This window comes from Rhipicephalus microplus, chromosome 9 (genome assembly GCF_043290135.1).
Source record: "Rhipicephalus microplus isolate Deutch F79 chromosome 9, USDA_Rmic, whole genome shotgun sequence".
NCBI classification, from domain to species: Eukaryota; Metazoa; Arthropoda; class Arachnida; order Ixodida; family Ixodidae; genus Rhipicephalus; species Rhipicephalus microplus.
In genome coordinates, this window is record NC_134708.1 from 3,994,502 (window position 1) to 4,020,665 (window position 26,164).

Here is a 26,164-nt window from a genome sequence, read left to right on the forward strand (position 1 = left end):
TCATCAAAGTGGAAAACAAACTGCGCTACATCAAAACACGTAAATCTCACGTGATTCAAACATACTCTTAAACATAACCTTGTACACAATTCTGTCGAATGGATTGTTAGTGAAAATTTTCAAGAAAACTGTGGCGTTAAGAAAAAAACACACAGACACAATTCACCTTCATGAAATGTAAAATTCCTTCTGTGCAACAGTTTTCTTTAATAGTACTCAATCGTGTGCCAATTCAAGACCCATCGCTTTAGGACGCTCAGTCTATACAAAGTTGCTTAGAAAGCCTACAAGCTTGTCCTCGGCGTCTGAACATTGTTACGAAGAGATTAAGTAAAGGAAGAGAAAGAGTCAAAGAAGCCAAGAAGTATATAAATGTGCTGATCAGCCATCATGATGCTTACTTTTTCTTTCCCCCAGAAAGTGGGTATATCCTATCAGGGCCAGTCGTGGACTGAAAGTCCTGCCATCCAACCAACTCTCACAGAGTTTCTTTGAGCGGTCCAGGCAGCTAACTTTGAAGGACCCTTGCCAGGGTGGAAATCTCGTTTTATTCAGCGTACCCAAGCCCAAAGGAAACTAGTTTGGATAACTTAAACAACATGTATCTATCGAAACAATAAATTCTGTTTACCAGACCCAAACTGACTGCTCTACAGACAGACGCCATATTTCACGCATACAGCACAGACTTACCTTGTAAACCTGAGTCAAAGTGTTCTTCACCCAGCTGGACTGCTCATCTGTTAGAATGTGTGTCTCTCTGGTGACAAAAACAACCCATGTGACAAGTTAGGCAACAATGACTAGTTGCACGTAAAAATGTAACAGGCGAGAAAATCGTGGCAGTTCTGGGTAACACTTACTTAAGAAGAGTTTTCTCCAAAATCACATATCTTTAGTTTTTAACTGCTTTCACAAGTGTAGCCTTCCTACTTTCTCAACAAAAAAACTGAAGAGTTTAATTAACTCGAAATAGGCTAAAATCGCTTTCAAAGAGCACAAGGTGACTACTAAAAACCATAAAGTGCCCATCTCTAGAGTCCCCTGAAAAATGTCACTTGGCTGCTTGCCATCGCATTTCGCATAAGGGGTTTACTAAAGCCGCATGCTAAAAATAACCGTCATCGCCAAGCTCTCATGACAGAGTAAGTCATCTCAAAAAACGTATCTTTTACGCATAGATGAGCTTTCACTTGTACCTTTAAAATGAGTCTTTCTCAAGATGCATTTTTGGGCAACTTCCTGATTTTGGGCATCATGTTCTTGGTATTTCTGATGGCTTAATCATGATGAAGTTTTTCTCACATATTCTTTAACAGAGTGCAAGTATCTCCTTTAAAAACTTGACATTACCTGTATAATTATTGCATACCCAAAGTAAACAATTAGTATGTGCTGAGGATTCCAAGCATTCGCATATTACAATTTTTTTGTCCATCAAGATGTCCTACATGCACTTTCTTGACAGTTGTTTGCATTGCACACTTAATGTAAAGCAATATGAGCCATTAATGGCTCAGAACCATAAATGTTTAGTGGCATAAAGAGTTTGTCCAAAACGAGCTATACGTTACACACTGTCATGGCGTAAAACTAAAACTGTGCAACTTACTATAAAGCTAATTACGTATTTGAAGTCAGCATAAAAGCCTTATTATACAGCGATAATTCCGTTGTCCTAGTGTACAAATTAACACAACTTGTTATTGAATCACATCTTCCCTTAAGATGGGCATAGGGCAATGCACATCATCTCACAACTTTGGAGCTCACCATGCCTTCTGAGAAGTGAAAATGGGCACAGCTAAATGAGCACTTTTTTCTGCAGATAGTAACAATTTAACGGTATTATGACAAAACAAGATCCCATTCAGCCCAATTTGACCACGTTTAGCCCACGGGAGCAGCTTCTCCCAACTACAAGCCTTCTTTTCTTAATTTTTTAGCACTGTATTAGCTCATGCCCATACGAGGTTGTTAAAAGTGTGCAAATACAGACAATAAAGAGTGCAGTCAAGACACCACAGATGCCAACTGGCAACTGAAAAAAAAAAAAAAGAGGGGACACTCAATAGCAGAAAAGAATGCAAACACAAAAACAAAAACATAGACACAAAAGCTCTCTACACAAGACGTTTGTCTCTTCAAAGTCATCCTCAAGAGCTGTTCATGATAGGATTGATGATTGAGCAATACGTATCTAGTCTACAAAACTTCTCATCAGTAATAAACATATGCGTGTTCTTCAGCCCAGCAGATATTGGGCACTTTTTTGTGTCACGAAGAAGGCTATGAAACACATAGCCTTCTCTCTTTCTCACCCAATACAACACCTGCAATGCTTTCATTTCACATCTCCGTCTTAAAGGGGCACTAAAGAGCAAAACGCTCCTTCACGTATTCATAAGGTACAATTTCACAATCTTGAACACACCATTCTTACTGCAACACGACGCTTGGTAAGCGAGAGAACATGTGAAATGAGACGGCGCCTTGCGATTCGCGCACCAAACACTGACGTCATCAATTTTCTAAGGTGTCTACTCAGTCCTACGTAGCTTTTAATCTATAAAACTGTAGTACATTATAATCTGTGGGTGCCACAGACTTAGCATAAGAAGCCTCAAAAAATTTTACCGAGCCTATATCGTGAAAATAAGAAAAATACATTGTGGAATTTCCTACGTCACGTGCAGAGATTACGACGCGAAATTTGAAAATGATACTTGCACCTTGACTTTCTCTGCTAATAATGAACTGATGGCAGAGAAACCCATGAGGTTTTTAAAGTGCAGTTTGCGAGTCTAGATCAACTCATTGTTTCTCTATAGCTTTTGAGGAAAGAAATGTAAAGTTCACTTAACAGTTTGAAGCGCACGGTGGACTGCAGGTATTGGAAGAGGATCAAGAACTGCACCAGGACATAGCGACGAAAGTTGCTGTCACTCAGCTCCAACTCCAGAAGCTGCAAAGAAGACCATTAAATGACACTTCCTTCCTGTGTAAGTCTAAAAAAAATGGCCATGACACCACGAAGTCCAACAAGGCATGTCTAGTTAGCTCCTTAGCAATACATAATGTACACTTACCTAAAATGAGCTATAGATTAAACTTTCATAATTACTTACTGGGCCACAATGGCACAAGTATTGATGAAATGCGTAAAAAAAAAATTTAGTCAAATTGGTGTTGGTTCATGATAAACGCAATACGGCACACAAGAAAAAGCCAGTCATCTGTGTCCATCTTTTCTCTGCGTGCCGTATTTTCGTGCCCTTCTGTTTTCCATGGGTGAAATCCATGATGCCATGTATGTAGCCATTAGGTACCAAAACTTTGTAAGTGCCAGTATGGCCTCTGTTTTATGTCTGATTGATAAACATCCTCCAACTTAAAGTGACTACTAATCAGTTATTCTAGGAAGGGGAGACTGCAATTATAAAGTTAACTCCACTTATTTCATCACCTAGTTGAATGAAACTATATATATTTATTGAGCTTTATGAGCTAATTTTAGGCACCAAATTAATTACTCCCTAAATATGTGCATCAGTAATTCCAACAAGAATTAGTAATCAATTTCTACTGTTCTCAAAGAGGTCCTGAACCACTTTTCCAAGTAGTCATCGATTCACCTTAGTATCGTAAATTATTCTGCCTTGAATCGATTGCTACAAAGAACGGGCGGAGATGTTGCCAGCTTTATGCACTTTCTTTCTCTCTCTTTTTTTGCATACACGAGTGTGCTGGAACACAAAGGGATGACAAAAAAAAAAAAGAAGCTACATCATGCCCGCAGTCAAGATCTTATAGACACACGGTCACTCTCTCCAGCTGTATTTTCGGAGCATGCTATTGCTGCAACTGTGACATTTTAGCGTGCAATAGAGTGTGGTGCCCAGTACATGGTGCCACACCACAACAAGAAGCACATCTGATCCAGACGCTGCTTTTGATTTATGCCAGCTATCAACCAATAACAGCACAAAAATTGCCAACTGATTTCTAGGGTTGTGCAAATATTAGAATGAATAGTAGAATATTAGAATCTGCTTCGGTTCTAATTTAAATTATTGAAAATTTCGAACTATTCGCAATGAACGAATAGATGTATAATAATCCGCATGCAACAGCCTGTAAATGTAGTTTCACTGCAGCGTTGGAGTGCTATGCCGTGAAAGCACCCATTCAATAAAAAACATTGCCGCGAAGCCCCTTTTCAAGTATAAAGGGGCCCAGCAACACTTTTCGAGCATGGTCAGAAAATGCTCCCGATTGGCAGTTGAGGCTTCTGAGAAACCATGAGCCAAATATTAGAGCGCAGCACGCGTCCTTCATTTCACAATAAATTCTCAAAGGCAGCTAAAAATTGCTCTCTTGTCTCGGCAAATGACACTACAAGCTCAAAAATCACTTGTCACAGCCATTGCATCAACCATTGGCTGATTTGAACATGGTGCACTCAATCATCACTGGGACCGATGCGAGAGGCCGCGACTTGTCCACGCGTACACGCACGATCACGCTGAAAAGCCGCATATTCGAAGAAAAAAGGGGGGGGGGGGGAGGGTGCTCAAGGTCACGAGGTGCATCTGACGCATTTTCTTTCGCGGTGCCACCCCACCCGGCTTGGCTTCCAGCGCCTTTGTCGGGACGAGAAGAGAATGCGATTGCAGTGTGTGACAAAGCTTCGCAACGCTGCTTGTACCGGATGGATTCTAAAAATTTTTGTGGCGAATTCCTGAGGCAATAGGCTTCTATAACTAATCTATTCCATGGCTACTTCAATAAGTGTTTCAGGGCTCCTTTAAATGAATATATTGCCCTCAAATCAATTCATCATATTATTAAGCTTAAAAGCTTGTTATGACGACATATGTTCAAAGTATAATAAATTTTAAAATGTTACGTATTCTACGAGCTTTGACTCGCGCCCTACCAAAAGTCGCATCCTACTACCAGTCAGAGTTGCTTAGACTTTTTTTAACGAAAATAAAAGGGGGGGGGGGGGCATTTGCATAGAGGCCTTATTTCAATATAAAAACATATTGTGCAGGTTAGTTAGGTCATGATAAATATGCCAATTTTTCTTTGTATGTCATATATAGTATACAAGTGCGATTTCAAATTATTCGACCAAAATTACTATTCCCTTCAGACCCAAAAATCACTATTCACACAAGCCTACTGATTTCCTTTTGCTGCCACAAGGAAACTATCAAATGGAGGGATAGCCATGGGGTCCCACCAAAAGCTACATGACTGCACATTATGGCATTTCTTATTTGACCTCACTGGTCACTACATCTGGTTTAGTTGCGCACAGCACGAAAGGACACCCTGCAGGTGGCCGCAGTAACTAACTTTGTTTTAAAGGGGCACTGATACTTGACTTTTTTCTTGTCGTCTCTTTTTTTTTTAGTCATGTGGTAGACCACGCCCCGGGGGGCGTAGAAAACGTACCGGTAAGCGTGAGTGCACATTGAAAAATTAATTACGGCATGCTTTTAAAAGCTAGTTCCAGTTCCTACTGCACCCTGACATCACCACTTGGTATAAACAGCGCCATCAGGCGGTAGTATGTGCGCGCAAGTTCTCGTGACGTATCCTCGTCTGTGTGTCACTCATTTGATCATCTGCTTTATCTACTGCGCGCCGCACATGTGGCAACTGTCGCTGCAGGGGGGGCACAACGTTGGGTTGCCATTACTTATAAGGCACAGGTTCTTCGTAGACAATCCGAAGTCGGTCATTTTATACGTGTACGCATCTGGATTCAGGGTAGATGCTACTCGAAAAAGGTTTTATTTTTTAACCCAGCTTCTTGAAATTTTAGGTGTTAGTAAAGTTTTCAGTGCTAAGTTCATAACTGTAATTAATTTTCTGATAGCTATAGCAGTTCCAGAGTTACTACAACTTTGATATCAAAATATAGGGTATTTTGTGCACACATTAAAGCTTACTAAAAATTTTCACACAAAATCGTAGAATGGCTCATTGTGCGGCACTTGAACAGTAGAATAGAGAAAAGTACCTCAAGTAAGGACTTCTGTTGCTACGTCTCAAAAAAAAAGTTTAAGGGTACTAAATGCACATTTTACATCTCTCTATCAGCATATCAAGTTGTGTAACAAAAAATCTGAGATGTATATTGCAACCTGAAGTAGATACTCGTATTCTAGAGTGGCTGATTAAGCTCTGTGCAAAATTTCATCAGGACTATATTATGAGTAAAAAAGTTTGTGCACAAGTAGAGCAAATTGCCTCAAAATAGAAATTGAGAAAAATGCATTTGAAAGTTATTTATATGTTTACTCATGATTACACAGTGCGATTTGCACAAAACTTTAGCACTCAAAATTGTCCTTCTGCATATGTACTACCTTCTCACCGCTTGAGAAGGGAGTCATTGAGGCGTGCTTTCTTGGCCACGTTGCGACGATGAGCCCTTACCTCGGCTGTTTCACACGCAGACATTCTTTTGATTCTCGTCTGGTCGGGGCATTGGCCCAGGGTGATCAGTTGATCTGGTGGCACTACACCAAACTCTTGTAGCACGTGTTCAAAACTTGAATGTCCTTTATTAAACCGCAGCACGGCCATAGCAGCTGTAGTTTTCACTGTTGTCCAAGAGGCAACCTTCGTCTTCGGACACAACAACCAAATTTTGCTATTCAAAGATTCTGCAGCGTTTTGGGTTTTTCCTTGAATACAGCGTACCAGCAACTTTTCATCTGTGAGGCGCTTGTAAATGGGAAGCACAGCCAATCTTGAGCCTTGGTCAAGATTGGCATGACGATAGTTATAGCGCGAGAACAAAACGATGACACAGAGATAAGATTTCGTGTCCTTCTTGTCTCTGTGTCGTCGTTTTGTTCTCGCGCTATAACTATCGTCATACCATACCAACTAGCCCAAGCTGCCACACTTCCAAGATTGGCGTGTGGTCGGGTGAAGCCTCCCCACCCCGCCACACGCCTATGCATGCACCAGGAAGTCACCCCTTCTGGACAGTATCGGTGGCTGCCTGCAGTTGCTCGATGATGAGTGGAAATACGAGGCCCAGATGGCACTATGCATTTTCAGAATATCACCTCTGTTGTTTGTGATTACAATACGGTGTGGGGGTGCTGACAGCCCTTGCAAAGTTGTTTGCGCCGTGTGGCGCACAGGTCTCGCCCCAAGGCCGCAATTTGAGTGACGACCGCCGGGCGATAGATGGCGTTGTGTTCGCGTGAAGTACCACTGTTGGTAGAGTGGTAGCTCCGGCGGTGACCCCTGGCGGAAGGCAGGCCTTGGTAGCGGGTGAGAGTGGAGCGAGCCTTTTCTGCGCGTGGCGGCTGCCGCGAACGGTCGTCTCTTGCAGTGGGTCTGCCGTGGACGCACCGCGAGCCGCCTGCGGTAGGCCCACGTGGTGAGTCAAGCGTTGGCGACGATACTTTGGGTGTGTTAGTGTGTTTGTCATGTTGTGTGTTTATCGTGTTATTGTGTAATGATGTCCTATTGTATTACATAATCAGTTATGTACCAATTCGGCGTACAATATTGTCGTCTAAATTAGTTAAATAAGTGTGTATGTGTTTGTTGGTTTGTACCGACCGTGTCTGCTGTGTCCGTTCACTCCAAGAGCGTAGAGTGGCGCGCGCTCGTCTCATCGAGACCCCACGACGGTAATAGTTCTGCAGCTTCTGAATTGTGCCATCTGTCAGCTTCTCTCCTTGTGGCAGTCGTGTTGGCAGTTTCCGAAGAGCAGTGCCTAGATGCTTGGCCACATGATTTGTGCACTCCTCCTTGTCCACGACAACTTCACCATATACCTTGGCATCAGTGACAGCGGTGTAAGCTTTGCTGTCCCCATCAATGGCAAACTTGGTGATGCGCAATGGTGTTGTGTATGAGGATGTCCTGCCCCATATGCGCAAAGCTGCCTCAGTCTCCATGGCATGAGAGGAGCACTCTGTATTTTTTTTGCAGACAGGGGTGTGGAATGCTTGCCATGTTTCTTCATCAGCAACCAAGTCCTTGTGCCTGCTATAGGCGAGGCAGTAATTTGACAGCACCTCAAAATCTAGGCACAAACCAGTGTCCACAAACACAACAGTGCCTACGCCATTGTGGCTCTTGTGCCCTCTCTTTTGCCGCGTGCCATCATACAGGACAGCAACACCAGCCCCATCCACTCTATTTTTAAATATCATCCTCATCTTCGCCAGGTTTTCTTGCACAGCTTTGGTAGCTGTAGCATGAACTTTTTTACCGATTGCAATAAAAGTCTTGTGATGCATAGGTATTCACAGTCCGAGAATAGTGCAAAATCGCGACAGCTGTTCATGCCCGATGCCTATTGCACGCGCAGCCACAACTACTTTCACAATGACGGCGAAGCTGTCGCGCGAGCTGCCGCTTCGGTAGCTCCAGTCATCACTGGCATCGATGGGCTGTCCTTCCGGCACAACACGCCGCGAACTATGCGCGGCAGAAACCGCCGACTCAGGATACTCACTGTTATCGCAGTACAGCTCGAGGAACGAAGAGAGGCCCTTACGTTTACTTGCAGTGTTGCGGATGACGAGTCCAGCGGTGCAGCATGTTGGACAAACGGCGCGGCTTACCATCGATGTCAGTGCGCCAATGTCACGAAATACTCCACTCACAGAACCACCAACACTCTTTTTTCTCTCGCTCTCGAACTGTTCAATCTTCTTTTCCAATGCGCTGATGAACTTGATCGTGGCGTCAATTTCGTCAAGTTCCCGCAAGCCGCCATATCCCCGCTGCCTTGATTAGGCCTAGTGGCCGGTGGCCCGCATTCTTCTACCGCTGCTTTGTGCTTCGGCTTACGTCGACGCCCTCAGTTATAGTGAACTAGAATATGATCTAGTGGCGCGAACGACTGGGCTTCGGCGTCAGCTTTCACCCGGATGCCGTGAAGTGGCGCCGCTGCTACTTTTTCTGCCAGTTTCGGCTGCGTTGTCGGGCCATCACAGACTCCTGCAGAGCTGCGGATATGGTTACTTCTGACGCGCGTTGCTTTCTGGATCGTGCAAACATAAGGAGGAGGAAAAGGAATAAATGAGGAAAGACAGGGAGGTTAGCAAACATACAAATTACAAGGTTCGTTACTACGTGGAGAACCTGGCAAAAGCGTCGGCACAGCATCAGGAACCAATGACATCTTTCCACGGGGAATGCGCACTTCACTGCCATTTATCCCGTGCACATACATATTCACGCAGGATGCATCTTGGCTCGAAATGATGCATCTTGGCTCGAAATGATGCATCTTGGCTCGAAAACTTCAGCACACCGCTGAAGTTTTGGTCAGAGGCTTGTCAACCCCCCGGAAGTTGCACTCCCACTTTCTGCTGAGATCACCATGCCTGAGAGCTGCAAACAGCGACGCCTTGGAAGTGCCCCAGTTACCAATTGGGCAACCCAGAGAAAAGCAATGAGAATCCGTTCTCCGCTTCGACATGTCGCGGGCTACATGTATGTTGGTGCGGGATATCTCACAAAGTACAATCTCCACTCTGGTACTGGCGAGAGAACGCAGCAGATTGCACCGGCACACATGCCGTAGAGTAGCTTGTTAGAACTGGAAGTGCAATAATCCGGCCTGCAAGAGACGCTCATCGGCTTCGCTCTCTTATACGTCCGCGGCCCACAACAGCACAGTACGCGTACCGCAAGAACACTTGTTGAGAAGGACACACATAGACTGGAGAAATAAAAAGCGTGTCTTGTGTGCGCCAGGATTTCCTGCTGGCTGTCGCTGGCCCTCTCGTCTATATCACTCGGGCGAAATATTATTTCGAACATCTGTGAATAACAAAAAAGCAACAGCATTATGCTTCTCGTTTAAGGTATTTACTTTAACGCATACTCCGAATTTGTGCATGGGATAATGTAACACGGTATAACACGGCACCAGATGTAACACAATACAAGAAACGAAAGAAAAGCAGCATATTTACTTTTTAATGTTTTGTTCGGCTGGCACTATCCCTTAGGATAGCCCGTATCTATGCGTTCCGCGTGCCTTGGTCAGTCGGAAATACAAATACATACACTCACGACTCTGATTCACGGTTTCCACAGAAATGTGGGCGCAACACTTTCTTGGCACCACAGCTGCTCGCAATCTGGTCACTCACCAACGCACACGAGCACAAATACAAGCAGAACACATCAAAACTCCGAAGAGCCCGACGGCACACAGAAAACGATGCAACATTCGTTGTTTCTTGTCGAAGCGCAGTAATGTTGTAGGGACTGCAACGCCGATGCAAACATGCCACCGAATGCCGGCGTCGGTTGCGTTGTGTGCCACCACAGCGCACAACGCAACCAGCGTCGTTAGCCTGTTGACATATGCAGTAGAGCTTCCAGGCCTTGACGAAGTTTCTTCAGGAGGTGGTGGCTCAACGCGCCAAACTCACACGCATACTCCCGCACATGCACTGATTGACTCCCGCGTTATCCAAGGAAGAAGCCGCCGGCGCGCGCCTCGCGCACATAACATGAAACGGCGCAGTGGCGCCGCGGGAAATCCTAGCGGCCGTCCGTGTCGTTTTGGGCCGCCGAGACAGCAGCCGCGGTTTGTCGTTAGCGCCACTAGATCATATTTTAGTTCACTATACCCTCGGTACTTATTCTTGCTTGCAAACTTCTGTGCTCGAAAGTCTCGCTTCTTCAAGTGATCCATGGCGGACTCGGAAAAACATAGAAACACACGGCAAGTGCCAATTGTCGCAAACGCTCAGCGAGCTGGGCCGATCAGATGTAGCCAATGGCGACCTCGGTAGCATACCATGTGACCAGTAGAGATGCCCGAAGCGGCTGCAGCTTGGCTGAAAACCGACTTGGAAACGACTGTTTAGTGATTTTTCTTGTTAAGATATCAATCTAGGGGGACGCCTGTACGTTAAAAGGAGGCTTGATCTACATCCCCGAACAAACCGCGATGGCGAACGTCATTGTGTTGACGTGTGATGGATTTTCAAAAATAGCCGTCGCTTGCGTGAATTCACGACTTCGAAAGCTACCGTCGCTAACACAGATCAATTTTTTACCACTTTCTCGTTCGAATTCAGCTGTGACATTTGGGGAAATAATAGTTGAATTATCAAATGTGATTTTAGAAAAAGTACCTCAAAAATGAAAATTTTCACAAAAAAACGCGATTTTTCGACCCACATCTCTTTTTAATTGGAGCAAACAGAGTAAACTTCGCTTGGTTGGCATCCAGTTTCTGCCCCGGCCCCCACTTGTCTCAGCGCTGGATCGAACTGGAGTCAGTGGAACTTGCACCTATTGTCCTTTGTTTTACTTGCGCAAGACAATTGACAGAGCAAAATATTGGTGCCATGACGAAATATTCAAAATCAAACAATTCATTTGCCCTCTGATAAGCAAATGTCTTGTATTCACGTGCACTATTCTAGACTCTGCTAGCTCGCTTCACCAGCAAGGGGGTTTTAGCTTCTACGTATACTTCTTTACATTAACATGCTTTTGGATACCAGTTTGCATTTACCGTCTTACTGGAACGCATTTTTTTCAACGTTTTAGCTTCCCCTACGTAAAAGTTTATGCACGTACGCAGACGTATGCCTTTACGTTTTCGTACTCCACAAACGGTGATGTTAACTGCATTTCAACAATTTTTAACTCGGACAGGATAGAATCAATGCTCTGGCAAAATCGCAAGGTGTTTCTTTATCGTGTACAGTATCCTCGTATGCACAAAAAGGTGAAGAAATACTAGGATACTGCCACGATGGTATCGCAATCTTGCGACAATTCATGCAACCACAGTCGTGAACACATTTGTATAGTTTTTGAGCTAAAAATGATTAATATGATTACTCATCCCTAATAACACCGCTGCACGGTTTTTACGCGAGATGTACAATGGACAATGTTTCTGCAATAACAATTTTGTGATTGCTGGTTCATTTTGGTCTCGCCAGATGGCACCACCTATCCACTATATCAGAGACTCGCACGTTTACGGGTTTTATGTTCTAGGCTATTCTAGCATTGGTAATCTGGCCGAAGCGATGTAATTGTTATGTCTCATTCACACGAAAGGCGGCGCGGCAAAACAAAATTTCTGAAGCGGCGAGTGCGTGAACCTGTTCAGACCGCATGCCTCCTTCGTCTCGCCGCGCGGCAGACGAGGCGGGCATCTCGCGATTTTGCGCACGTGTCGCTATGACGTGTCAGTGCTTCTCCCAATCGTATACCCGCACCACCACCGCGCCTCCACTGCGTGGCGTTCTGATTGGCTGCGGCGAGCCTCGGCAGGCGGTAAAAAATTGCTCCAAGAGCAATCGGCCTTGCAGCCTGGTTTTTTTTGCCGCTTTTACCGCCCGGAGAGGAGGTTTTTCCCACTTCCCGCCTCGCCGCATTGGCCACCCCGCCTTCAGTGTGAACGAGCCTCTATTGCCGCTCGCACTTCGGCTTACTTTGACTCGACAGCTGGAGTCTCCGCAATGTGAATATCATGAGTTCCTACGAACAAAAGTGGATTTGGGAGATAGGGCCGCAAACCTAAAGCCTACCCTCCGGGTAGCTTATGTTATGTAAAGGTTTACATTTCATAAAAACTGGCTTATGTGCAGATTACATTGTGTATCCGGTAACACGGTAACGTAATGAAGTATCCCTACAAGCCAAAAGCCCCCAGTGACCGCATGGCACGAGGAGACTATCGAGACGGCGACTCACAAGCTGCCATGCCATTTTTTGTTTTGGTGCTTGACGTCATCACAACTTACCAGACTGCTACGTGAAGTCACCGGGATTAGCAATGTAGCCTGACGTCAAGTTAATGCCGGCAGAAGCGCCGCAAGAAATTTGATTTTAATATCAAAATTAAATATCAGCATTTGCTGAGTGTCACACTTGCTCAGAGCCGTCTCTGTAAACAGGAAATTTGTAATGCAGAGAACTCGCCTCCGAAAAAAGGTGTCAGTACCCATTTGACTTTTCACCCAGCTTTTTTTTTCAGAGCCCACTCGAGATAATAAATATTTTAGATGTCATTCTGACAACAGAGCCACATACTATAGGATAGGCCCCATTCTGCAATTAGATGGCTTTAGTGATCACAAGCTTTCACAGTTTTCAATCAATGTCCCACTAGCTTTTTTGGGTGTCCAGCATAAGGTAATCAGGGATTACAGCAAGGCAAATTACAATCAAATGAACGCTGAACTTGATATCTTTCTGCACAATACATTTCTTCCCCCATGCACCAACAGGTCTGTGCAGAATAACTGGACTTCCTTTAGAAATATTATGGCGCTTCTCATAAATAAATATGTTCCACTAATCCATATCATTAACTATAAATCCAAACTGTGGTTTAATAGATCACTTAAATATCTCAGAAATAAACAGAAAAGGTTATATGCTTGTGCTAAGGAATTATCGTTTCCTAAATCCTGGTATAAATATAAAGACTGCTTAAAATCTTACTCTCTTGCAATTAGAGAAGGGAAAAAGAAATATTGTACCACTGATCTCCCTACACTTTTGCACACAAACCCCAGAATGTTCTGGCATGCCATTTCACCTGATCATGGCAGTGACATGCTTATATTACATAGCACTGATAATGTTTCCGTCTCAGCACTTGAATGTGCTTCAACCTTCAATTGGTTTTTTTTGCTCTGTCTTTACAAATGAAGACTTTTCATCGGTTCCCTGCATCTCTGATCTTGAGTACTACTTCATGTCTCCTATCAGTGTTACTGTAGAAGGCCTGTGTGTGCGGTGTCGACAATATTAATACAAAGGTACTCAAAAACACATGCGCTTCGTCCAGTCAAATTTTACGTCCCATTTTTTACCATTGTTTATCCACTGGTCAAGTTCCCACCGACTGGAAGACGGCAAAGGTCATTCTAATAATTAAAGATGGGAACGAACACTCCCCCGGTAACTATCACTCCATCTCGCTAACATGAATCTCTTTCAAGCTGCTTTCACACATCGTCGCCTCCCATATTTAGTCATATTGAGTCAAATGACTTCTTCCTTGTAAATCAACATGGTTTTCAGAAAGCATTATAATGTGATTTAAAATTTGAGTCGGATTTACATAACAGTATGAATAATAATAAAATCATTGATTGCATCTTCCTAGACTTTGCGAAAAAATTCGACAAGCATTTGACACTGTCACCTAATAGCTAAACTATCAGCACTTAGACTCGACTCATCAACGTTATCGTAGCTCTAAAACTTTTTATCAAATCGACAGCAGTTCACATTTGTCAATAACTCCAGCTCATCTACTTTATTTGTCTCGTCAGGTGTGCCCCAAGGTAGTGTATTAGGCCCTCTTCTTTTTCTTATGTATATTAATGATTTGCCTCGTAACCTTTCTTCTTCAATTCGTCTTTTCGCAGATGACTACCTAGTGTATAGGACTATTAACTCTGAAGAAGACCATGTAAGTTTGCAACAGGACCTCGACCTAATCAATCAGCGGTGTGGCCACTGGCAAATGACGCTTAATACATCTAAGTGCTGTGTACTTTCTTTCACTTGTAAGCAATCTGTTTTTCCCTTTCTTTACTCTGTCTGTCCGCTGAAATTCCCAGTTCGTCTACTTACGAATATGTCGGCGTTCATCTTTGTTTTAATCTTGCCTGGTGCAATCACAACGAAGAGGTATGTGCGAAAGCTAACAGAACTCTGAAATTTTTGCACCAGAATTTGCATCATTCCCCATCTTCCTTTTGGCAACAGGCTTATCTAACCTTTCTGCACCCTCAATTGGAGTACGCTTTATTGATGTAGTCTCCTCATCAACAATATCTAATAGATAAAGTTAAATCCATCCAAAATCGTGCAGCCCGCTTCATAACTTCAAAGTAGGATGGCTGTTCCAGCATCACCAAAATCAAACACAATATTGCCCCTCTTGACTTGGATTCCTGCCGCTTTGTGACCCTTCTATAAGTACAATTACAATTCGTAGACCAGTCACCTCTCGATTTAAATTCCTTTGCATACACCATGTCGTCCTCATAATCATCTCAGTTTCAGACGCACCTTCGGCCACACACAATCATTCAATAACTCTGCTTTGCCACGCACCATCACACATTTGAATAGTCTTCCTGGTGAAATTGTTTCATTAAGAGACCCTGCGAAATTTCGTGAGCATTTGTTAAGATTATATGTTCCCTTAATTTTTGTATAAAGATGTTTTTTTTCTAGATTTTGTATTGCACTGCAATCGATTGTTTGCCCTTCCATTGTACAATTTTCTTTGTTTCTTCCTCCAAGTAGTTTCTTTTTATGCTTTATTTGTCGTCATTTTTTCTCAATGCTCTACGGGGCCTGTATGGTACCATGAATAAATAAATGAATAAATGGATAAACTACCATACTTACTCTCATAATAAATGTACCTTTTTTCCAGTAAATCCAGCTCCAACTTTGGAGTGCGCCGATTACACGAGGTAAAATTTCCGAAAACGTTATTTCCGATAACAGCATACACTGTTGATAACATACGTCGCCGAAGTCACGAAAATCTGCTCTACAGCCAAAATAGCTTTCTTTGTCGGCTACACTAGCGCAAAAAGTGTTGAGCATGCAGTCTCGCGTGTTCGAAAACCGAGGCCTGCAATGCAGTGTGCATTCAAATTTCCAGAAATTAACATCAAAACATGAATGAGAAATAAGAAAATATGAGAAGAAAGCGCCGCCTAGATTATGCGCATTATTACGGCTGAAATTTTGTGTGCAGAACGGTACTGATTGTTTGATTTCACAGGCTCACACCCAAGACACCGAATCACGAACCGCCATTCGAGTGTTACAGTGGCTATTCAAGCCCTATTTCTTCTAAGGGAGAAAACTCGCCATAGACATTTTTTTGCTTATTGCTTCAGTGACCTTGACAAAACTGCACATGCTTATGCAGGTTTTTCTCCTTATTTCAAATATGTAATTATACTTTTCCTATAACTCATCTTGTTCCTGAGATGACTTAATTTCACCCTCTATTATTTACCATAGGAAAAAAAATGTGCTTAATCAAAAGGGATAATTAAGATATGGCAACATATACTAATGACTAGAGATCAGAAATATGCAAGAGTTTTTTTATTTTCTGGCCTTTCTTGGTTATATTACAGCAAAATGAACTTTCCACTTTCAAAGGCAGTTGGAAATGTCTTACAATTTTATGAGTGACTAATTAGAAAGGCTTCGGCTCAAAATTCTGCTCCCCTACTTGCATTCTATACACGTAAACGTTTCCATTGCAAAAAGAGTTAATTGTTGTACCTGCTCTAGCTGCAGAAATATATAGGCCTCGAAATTGAACAATCGTTCATTTACAATTTTTTTAAGAAAAATGAAAAAAATGAAAAAAAAAAACTGACAACACACAGTTTATTCGAAAAACAACAATCATGGTGTGCATGTTTTGCAATGTTCATAAAGGCCCTCATCAATTGGTAGCAGAGCCTCGAAACAACAGCGCTACCAAATTATTAAAAAAGCCTCCAAGTAGATTCCCCCTTTCTTTGCAGGTTCTGCATATTGGTGGCACCATGAATATGAACATTTATAATGACATTAAAAAAAGAATTACCACTTCTTGGTGCATGAAAATTTGCAGATAGAAAAATAGCTGCAGGAACAAAATGTGTCAATTTAAAAAAATTAATTTTTTTCTCACTTTTCGGTCCCAAAGACCCATCTGCCCCCCTAAATAGACCCACCAAAAAGATTTACGTTGATTTCGCACAAAACCACAACTTTTATCGCTCGGGACTGCAACCGAAAAGCATCAAGTATGATTAGGCCTAGCTAGCCTACGATTCGGCCTGTTGTCGCGGGATGTTTGCACACGACGACATGGATCTACATCTTCATCATCAGCCTGACTACGTCCCCTCCAGGAGAAAGCCCTTTCCCATGTTTTGCCAGTCAACTCGATCGTGTGCTTCCTGCAGCCACTTTTTACCCACAAATTTCTAAATCTCATCTGCCCACCTAACTTTATGTCACCCCCTAACCTGCTTGCCTTCTATATTGAGTGTTGAAAAGATCGCACTCAAGCAATTGATTTAAGGGCAGCACCTGTGATACCACATTTAGGTTCGTGGCCAGGAAATTAACGACGACAAAAGTCTGCTGACCTTGTGCAAGTCTGCGCAGTGGGAGCAAAGGTGAAAGCTCACATCGGAAAGCCAAAAAGCTTTTAAATTTGCAGACAAGGTAGCAAACATGATAACAACGAAGTTTTTCCAGACAGGAAGCTCCGCATAAAACGTGCGCGCTCCACACGCTCCATGAGCGCACGCAGCCCGGCTAGTGGCCGGAGCCACGCCGGCACCGCTGCAAAGGCACCTAAGCAACTGCCCTTTTTCCTCCCTGGGTGTGCCCGCGGAGCTGGCACAGCCCTGCCGCAGTCTTTTTTCTTTACTTTTTTTTGTCACTTAAGTTAATGTAAAAGGGTCGTGCAAATACGGCACAGAATTACTGATCACAGCCAAGTTTGGGGTGCGCCTATTATGAGCGGAAATAAAAAAAAAACGATTTCTCGCAAACAAACTAGGGGTGCACCTATTATGCGAATAAAATGCAATAAACGATGTAACATTCACACTGGCACCCATTCATGAAATCAGCCAATACCGCCTGCTGTACATATTATGACAATACTGATTGTGCTGAGGAGAAAGAAGGTGATTTTTGGCTGTTTTTGACAAGTAAATGTAGATACCATGCGGTGCAATAATGTTTGCTACAGATGTTTGCAAGAGCCTTGGCAGCATGCCTCCGAAAAAGCAGCCAAGCTCATTTAATACTCAAAAATGCACCCACCTTCTGGCTAGTCAGGTACTTCGCAAAGTACACGGACTTCCCAGATGGACTGCTTGAGCTTCCTGGTAATGCCCACTGTGCTGTCTTGATGTCGTCCAGCTTGAAGCTGCCAAACACTGACAGCACATCTGTCGAGTACTAAAACAAACACATCGCAGCACATTCAGCAAAGCCCAAATTATTTCTTGTTTTCCTGCTCAAGGGGCAGTGAACGAGCTACAAACTACAGCACTGCTCGAACCTTTGGCAAAGAAGCAATAAAAAAATCTCAGCGCAAGGGCGACGCAGTGAACGCAATAGCAACCAATCGGAATGTCAAATGATGAATGGCTAGAAGGCCACTCCTTTAGCGAACACAGCAACAATAAACAATGTGAAGTCTGTAACTTCATGGCACTGTGATAAATTCACACCAAGCAGAGGAAACCACATTCCTTTGGTCAACCAAGGGCAGGCAGCCCAACTCTGGCGGACGGGGCAATGCCCTCCACCAGTGGCATATTTTCACCATGCATACACAGCACAAAATGACCGTTAGCCAACCCAGCCCCCGCTGTTGATTGAAAAGCCCCCCAAACGATTTCTACATACAATCCTGCCCTCAGCACACACCCTTTGTGGCATCTTAAAGGTGACAGTGAACATGTATCTACTACGCTGAAGGCCCATTGAGATGCACGTATCACCAACTGAAAGTAGTGAGTACAAATAGCTTACCATTAGTATGCTTACGGATGCGTGCAATGTGGCTGATTGGTTAAATGAATTGCACCGTCAAGCCGAGGGTCACAGGTTCAAATCCCTGGCCACACCCTTAAAAATGTTTTGTTCTGAACTACATGTTGTCGACTCGGGTTAATTCAAACTCCAAGGGACCCCTGAATTTTGTTTGAATTATCAACAAGTTTGAATTATCAGAAGGTCTCAGATATATGACTCAGGGCAAAGTGACTTTATCAACAAGTTTGAATTATCAGAAGGTCTCAGATATATCAGGGCAAGATGACACATTGATTTTACCACAATAACATTTTTTAAAGCGTTTTCAACCTTAACTGCACCTAATGAAAAGAAAGCTGAGGTGTAAGGCCCACGAGCTTATTGGCCATTTATTACTGATCAGACCTTTTGAAGAAATCATCAACTGCCGACTGCTTCTTTGCTATATGTGTCTTCAGCACAAAGCTTTCTATACCAGTTCAAAAGCATCACAGCCATGCATGTGCTTCATTTTAACATTTGTTAACTAGCAAAGCCCTTTTCCTTAAAAACACGAGGTGCTCATTTTTCTGTTTTAGATAGTTGGAATTATATAAGCACACAAATTTTCAAATAGTACTAGGAAAGGAGCAGGCAATTTCCAGTATATAACTGCGAAAATTATGAATCAACCGAATGACAGAGTTTGAATTACGTGGCTTTTAAATACATTGAAAGAATACAGGCCCAACCATAAAAAAACATTGAATTTTGTTTAAATTAACCATAAGTATGAATTATCAAAGTTTGAATTATCATAAGTCTACTGTATTTCAGGCATTCTATAAATGTACGCATAACTATACATATGGACGATATTAGGCAATGGCACACGGGCACGGCTGTGCTTGATCACATTATCTGTCTTCCCTCCAGCTCCAGCCAACATATTGGGCCAGCGAAGCAGCTGTGGCCGTACCACACAAGTTGGTTGCAGCAGAGTATAAGGAAGTTGCATGCTTGCGGAGCAAATCATAGTTCTACATGTAATCAACTTACAGTTGGTAATGTTCAGACATTTGCACTTGTTTGGTACATACCACGGAATAAAATAAGAAAAGTGCGCCGCTTCCCTCGTCGCCTATCACTTTCGCGCGAGATACATCGTGCAATGCGCATGCGGTGGTCTAACTCATTCTTTTGCTCTCCTCCTCTGCTCCTCTTCCTGCTTTTGCACATGCTTCCTTCTTTCTCAGGGCGAATCACAACGCATAGCACCATCTGTAGAGCTGTGCTAATGAGCGCATGCCTGAACTGGCGGAAACCAGCGGTGGCAGGGAGCGGCAAGCGCATAGCGTGTCGTCGGCTAGAAAACCATTTGCTCGGCTGCCTCAGTATAACAACCAAACGAAACGTATATATGCATACTCATTATGAAATACTAAAAAATAAAAACATTGAACCGCTTTTTTTTTACACATATGCGAAACACTGTTACAGACCTTCAGACAAAACAGACGAAGAATTCTGCAGAAGAAGAACACCAGAGCACACGTACGCTTGTTTTCCATGCATGAACGCCTGAGTGGCAGTGTTGGCCGGACATTTTCGTGTTACACCTTTTGTTTAATATCAGGAATGTGCTTATTCATGCTCGAGGGGACAAGATATCTTTGTATTTGTGAGTGAAGACGCGCGGTAACCGGACAGAGGGCAATGAAGTGTTTTTTCCCTGCTGCAAGTCTGGTTATGACAAAGGGTGGGAGAAGATTCCGCTCTTGGCAGCCTCATCTGATCTGCTGCTACTAGATCAGTGGTGCCAAAAAGTGCCCGTGAGTATGCGACCCCTTAAATCGAAATTATGTGCTCGACACTTCAAGAAGCACCTCATGTTTGACAGGTACTTCAGCGAACACAAAAGAAACATTCTACTAGATGTAAAGAAAATGCCTCAATTCAAAAGGGAGCAATTTGTTCCATCTTTGGGGTACGCATGGCTTAACTCAATGACGCTGAATATCAGGAAAAACCAACAGACACAGGTGGCGAAGAGGGAGAGGACATCACAACAGACACAGGTGGCAAAGAGGGAGAGGACATCAATTTGTCTACAACCGCATACAGAGTGGGCGCCTTTCTTTGCCCAGAGAATGAAAATTCTCAGCCTTGCCTACGAGAGGACTCCTTCAGTTGGTAGCCTGGCAAGGATCTAAGAAAAGACAACAACTTGAGTGCACCTTCCAAAGAACAATGTGCAGCAGATAGCAGCGCAAGCAGCTCTACTGCTATAAGCAACACAAAAGACTCTCTCTGCCCAGATTGAAACTCACTTTTTGCCATGTTACCCCATACATTAAGTTTATGTATATATTATGCTTTTGTACGTTGCGGTGGCATTGTATAATTCTCTGTGGCCTACATTAAAGATGTCAGGCATTTGGCCTGTTTTATTAAGAGAAGTAAAATGATACATTTGGGTTATTTCTTATCATAACGTCGATCCGCAAACTGCAATAATCATGCTCTTTACAGGAAAGAATTGGTAGAAGACGTAAGGAATCCGCGGAACAGACAACAAAACGGATAGACGAGCAGACCCATGAATGCGACCAAGCGCGTGTCTGTGCCGTTGCTATAGCTACGACAAATGGAGCCCCTGCCCACGGCTCTGCTTGAGGGCAGCGCCTCTCCTCCGCTGCTTTCCTCCATACGTAGCGCAACCTGGCAGACAACCGTGAAGCATGAAGCGGCGTTGCAAGATGTGTCTCTTCCAGACGAGCGGAGTCGGCGCTCCTCTCTTATCTTACTCCGTGGTACATACTATGCCACAGCAATGTGTGATAAGATACTTCGCATTTATGGTGCATGCCTTTAATTGTTGTATATTAGCAACTGTCCGTAGCTGGTGTTACTAACCAACATGACAGCACCCATGCCAGCACAACCACCTGCTTCGATTCAAACTCGCACTTGCTATTGCCCACTCTCCTGACAGCAACAAATAAATGAAGAAATCGGCTATCATTTTGTGTCATCTCATGTTGTGGACAAAGCATCAGGTATGTTCTGCCTTTATTATTGAGATCAGCTCAATTATTTAGCCATGCTTGCTAAGCCTTGTCTAAAGAAGTTAGGAAAACGAATGTTGAAACCACTGCAACACACTGACAAATTCATTGCATTTGAAGCCTTAGAACACAAATATACATAAAGCAAACAAATTTTAACTACACACTGAGGGACGAAGACTCACAACACAGGCACTGACTTGCAACTGAATTTACTAAGACAAAAAAATGCAAAAATAAAGGTGAAGTAAAAAAAAAAACAGAACAGAAAACAGATAGTTATTGTAATCAACATGTGCAGGTAGCGCTCAGGCATTGAAATTCCATGCCACTTAGCGCAATAAAAGGTGAATTCATACAAATTTTCTCCTTTCCTTTGCACATGGACCACTTCAATGATTTCTCTGACTATCCCTTGTTTATGTGTCAACTAAGAATGGAGCGCAACTGCATTGTTTACAATTGGCGGTGACAGAAAATGGTTTCGCTTCCGATAGTGAACATTCATGCTTTCCGAAACGAATATTGGCACACTTTTCGCTCTGCTCAATGTATGTTTTTCCGCAAGATAATGTGACTTGATAGACGATAGCCTCTTTGCAATCTGTATAATGACTTGTCATTATACACTTCTCATTATACAGATTGCAAGTAGGACACCATGTGGATACCTGCAAAATACATGAACTACTGAGGCTTGCATTCTTGAAACAGGTGAACTCAACTTGTAACTCAATAACCACAGCATGTTATATTCACATGCTTTTAATTTGGCTACAAATAAATGGCCTGCTGTTGGTTTGTATGACTGTCCCAAGACCCCACACAGTAAACAGCGTAGGCACCTTTTAATAGCAAATATAGATCTTTTCAAAACAGTGTGCATGCTCCTAAAAAGCAAGAGCACTTGCCGAGGTGAACTGTCGCCAGTGGACTTTGGTGTAGCACAGAAGAGGCTGCCGGAAGTATTCTTGCAGTGACCAGAACTTGCGGTAAAGGTTGTAGTCAACGGGAACGCAACTAGAGGAGGCAATAAGTAGTACTTTATACTACTTTATGCACCAAGATAAGTTGTTACCACATACGGACATTATGAACAAAACAAACATACTAGTACGCATCTTTATTTTCCTCAATTTTATTCATACTAGCACCTACCATTCTGTTTCAGGACTCGAGTTAGTCAACAAGTTTACACGTTTCTCCGTAAACATGAGTGCTTATAAGCTTGCACAGCTGCACACTCTTGAGGCAAGCTTTCATTAAAAATGTAAAAGTTTTTTTTTTTTACACCACACACAGCTGACTGAATGTAGTCAAAAGCTAATCCGCTATTATTCTTATGGTTGGCAACAGCACTCCGGTTTCACAAATGTGCCCATCTGCATGGCACAGCTTCAAATGTGTCCACTTGTCCATATAGGAAGCCAATATTTTGTAGAAACGATATAAGGGCTGCCATTTTAATAAGATAGCATGACACAGATGGATGCAAAACATGACATTTCAAAATAGCCCGGCTTAGTCTTATTTCAGTCGCTCAAAGTTTTATAAGCTTGGATGCAACAGCCAAAATAGAATTTGGAGCAATCTTTTCAGCAGCAAAATTTAATTCTTGGAGCCCTAGAACCCAAATTCGGAGCATGTTACAGAAAAAAAGAATCCATTATTTATCATGAAGGACAACATTTGAAGCAGTTTCAAGAATAGGCTTATATTTAGAAAAAGAAAAGACCTTTGAACATCACCTAAATTGTTAAGCAATGGTTAAGCACTGCAATTTCAATCAAAGTAGTATTTTGAGCCATCCCACTGAGCAAACAATGATGAAGTCCACATTAGCATTTGCCAGGCCTTTGACAGACTGCCAATTCAAATGTGGCTCTGCCTAGCGGGCGACCTTGAAATTCGGCAGTACCGTAAAACCAAGGAATAGGGCGACGAAAAAAAAAATTTACTGTCGCACAATTTTGTTTCGTTTTTTAGGGCAGCAGAAGTGTCACTGAATGCTCAAAGTGATTGCCAGTCATTTTTATTAGACGTCACCAATCATACGAGTACTCTCAATTATGCAGCGCCTACATGCATGATTAATTGAACAAAATGTACAGTGTCATGTGACTAGTGCTAACAGCCCCTTGCAAATCATAATGCTCTTTTATGCAGAACAGTGGTGTACTGCAGTGAAGGAACACTCTGTGCAGGTGAAAAAATGCCAAAAAATTTTTAAATGACAACACTCCCCTTTCTCCAACCCCACTCCCCCCCCCCCCTTTTTTTTTCACGGTAAGGTTAGGTTTAGAGCACAACTTCTCGGCTTGCTTGCAAGGCGCGTTTGACCAGATAAAGTAACAAGGGCACACACCCATTGGCCCGGCGACGGCATTGAACATTGAATATCTATCATTTTAGGTGCCATTGTTATGACAACCAACACGGAGGCTGGCGACATCGATGTTCGCACCCAGTCAAGCTTGTTCGCATGTGGCAAACGCGCCATACGCTTCAAGCTTTAGTTCCTAACATGCCATAACCGCGTTTGCTGACTAAAAAATTCATATTTCCCTTGAAGCGTTGGTCGCTAGGGCAACACATTTTTGTCAAGTTCCATCATCCCACTGACAGATATCTGCTGCGGTCAGCGAACCGGTGGGCATGTGGCATTGTTACTTTATCTGGTCGATCGCGTCTCGCCAGTGTCATCACTTAAAACTAGTATATATCTTGCACCATGGTTTCGGGTAAGGGTCTGTGCGCTTGGGTTGACTGGTGACGCAAACAGCAGGTGGCCAACGTGGTCTCTATTTCTCGCTGAAATTAACGCGCCTGAGAACATTTTGAGGCTGCTCAAGCATTTGGCGCAGCTCAGCGCAACAATGGAGAATTGTATCAAACTGGCACAATTCACACAGCTGCTGCACCCTTGCTTACGGTGCCCTTTACTCAGTAGGCCAAACAGTGCCAGCTGAGGGACAAGAAACAAAAAAAATGCAGGCATCTGCCTCTTGCCCACTGGGCGAGCAGACGGAAGCCTTGCAGTATTTATATAGTGCCACCTTTGTTTGTTTGTTTAATTAAAACAACAAGAAGCTGCCATCTCACCTCGTGGATTCAGACTCGTCATGGTACGAAGCCTCATCAGAGATCCCTTTGTAGTCCTCAGAGCTGAACAATGTTATGTTTTCAGCATTGAATTCACTGGCAATGTTTAAACCTGAGAAAGAGCAGTGCAATTACCACAGAGCCACTGATTACTGGACATAAAAAAATTAGGCATGACAGCAGTCAAAGCCAGCTACAAGCTACCAACACAGATACCACTGCGAAATCGTTCACAATGGCAGCACACCTACCAGAACGTTCTGAAAGAGGGAACAGCTTGGCCAAGAAGACAAGAATCTTTCCACAAAACACGGTGTTCTGGGACCTCGACAGCCTTCGAAGCAAGTCTGCAAACAGCAAAAAAGAAAGTAAGGACAAGGCATCTACCACAACACGGTAGATGGGAAGACTGCAGATAGTTTGGCTGCTTGAATAACATATGTGATGGAGCACATGGTATTCTGCTGCTCCTGCTTCCAAGCAATATGCGTCAAAACCTTAGAGTGGTGGCCTTATGACATCAGAACGGGAACTCTGCTCTCAACTGCACTGCTCCTGCACTCGGACCATCTGCCGGAACTTAGTAGAATGAAGTCTTGCGAGGTCAACTAATGCCTGCAATGAATGTGCGAACTTGTAGTTGCAGCTCAGTCAACAGGGCTGAGGAATCTCCCAGATGGCCAACAAGCACATCGATGCCACAGTGGTGGTGTTCTCACTCGTCTTCTACAGTTTTATATGATACTAGCTAGTTCGGGTGTTTCTTTTCATATTTCAGTAGGCATGCCTTTCTCCAGCTTCTACAGGTATGTAGACAAAGCTTACGAAACATAGCGGTGTCTCATCGAGGGCAGGCCACATTGCTGAATGCATGGTCGAGGTCACCCAGTAATTTTGGTTCAGTGAGAAGGATATCACGCAGTAGTTCATACTAATAGCACACAGGGCCGTCGCTTGGGTACTAGAATACAACAAATACATCTTCATCATCAGCCTGACTACGTCCACCGCAGGACAAAGGCCTCTCCCATGTTGCAACAGTTAACCCGGTCCTGTGTTTGCTGCTACCAATTTATACCCGCAAACTTCTTAATCTCATCTGCCCACCTAACTTCTGTCTCCCCCTAACCCGCTTGCCTTCTCTGGAAATTCAGTAGGTTACCCTTAATGACCAGCGGTTATCCTGTCTACGTGCTACATGCCCGGCCCATGTCCATTTCCTTTTCTTGATTTCAACTATGATATCCTTAACCCTCGTTTGTCCCCTAATCCACTCTGCTCTCTTCTTGTCTCTTAAGGTTACACCTACCATTTTTCTTTCCATTGCTCGCTGCGTCGTCCTCAATTTAACCTGAACACTCTTTGTAAGTCTCCAGGTTTCTGCTCCGTAGCTAAGTACCGGCAAGATACAGCTGTTATATACCTTCCTCTTG

The 26,164-nt window shown here is 43.3% G+C and overlaps 1 protein-coding gene across 3 annotated transcripts in view; it reads right to left on the reverse strand.

Annotated features, from left to right (window-relative positions):
• Positions 1–26,164, reverse strand: part of Hpr1 (THO complex 1-like protein Hpr1) — a 74,918-nt gene that overhangs the window by 28,047 nt on the left and 20,707 nt on the right. For all 3 annotated transcript variants that reach the window (XM_075872994.1, XM_075872992.1, XM_075872993.1), the window contains exons 7-12: positions 24,983–25,078; positions 24,732–24,843; positions 22,541–22,649; positions 17,863–18,000; positions 2,865–2,965; positions 694–760 (exon numbers count right to left, since the gene is read on the reverse strand). In XM_075872994.1, coding sequence (XP_075729109.1) covers positions 694–760; positions 2,865–2,965; positions 17,863–18,000; positions 22,541–22,649; positions 24,732–24,843; positions 24,983–25,078 — 623 coding nt within the window. The remainder of the gene's footprint in view (positions 1–693; positions 761–2,864; positions 2,966–17,862; positions 18,001–22,540; positions 22,650–24,731; positions 24,844–24,982; positions 25,079–26,164) is intronic.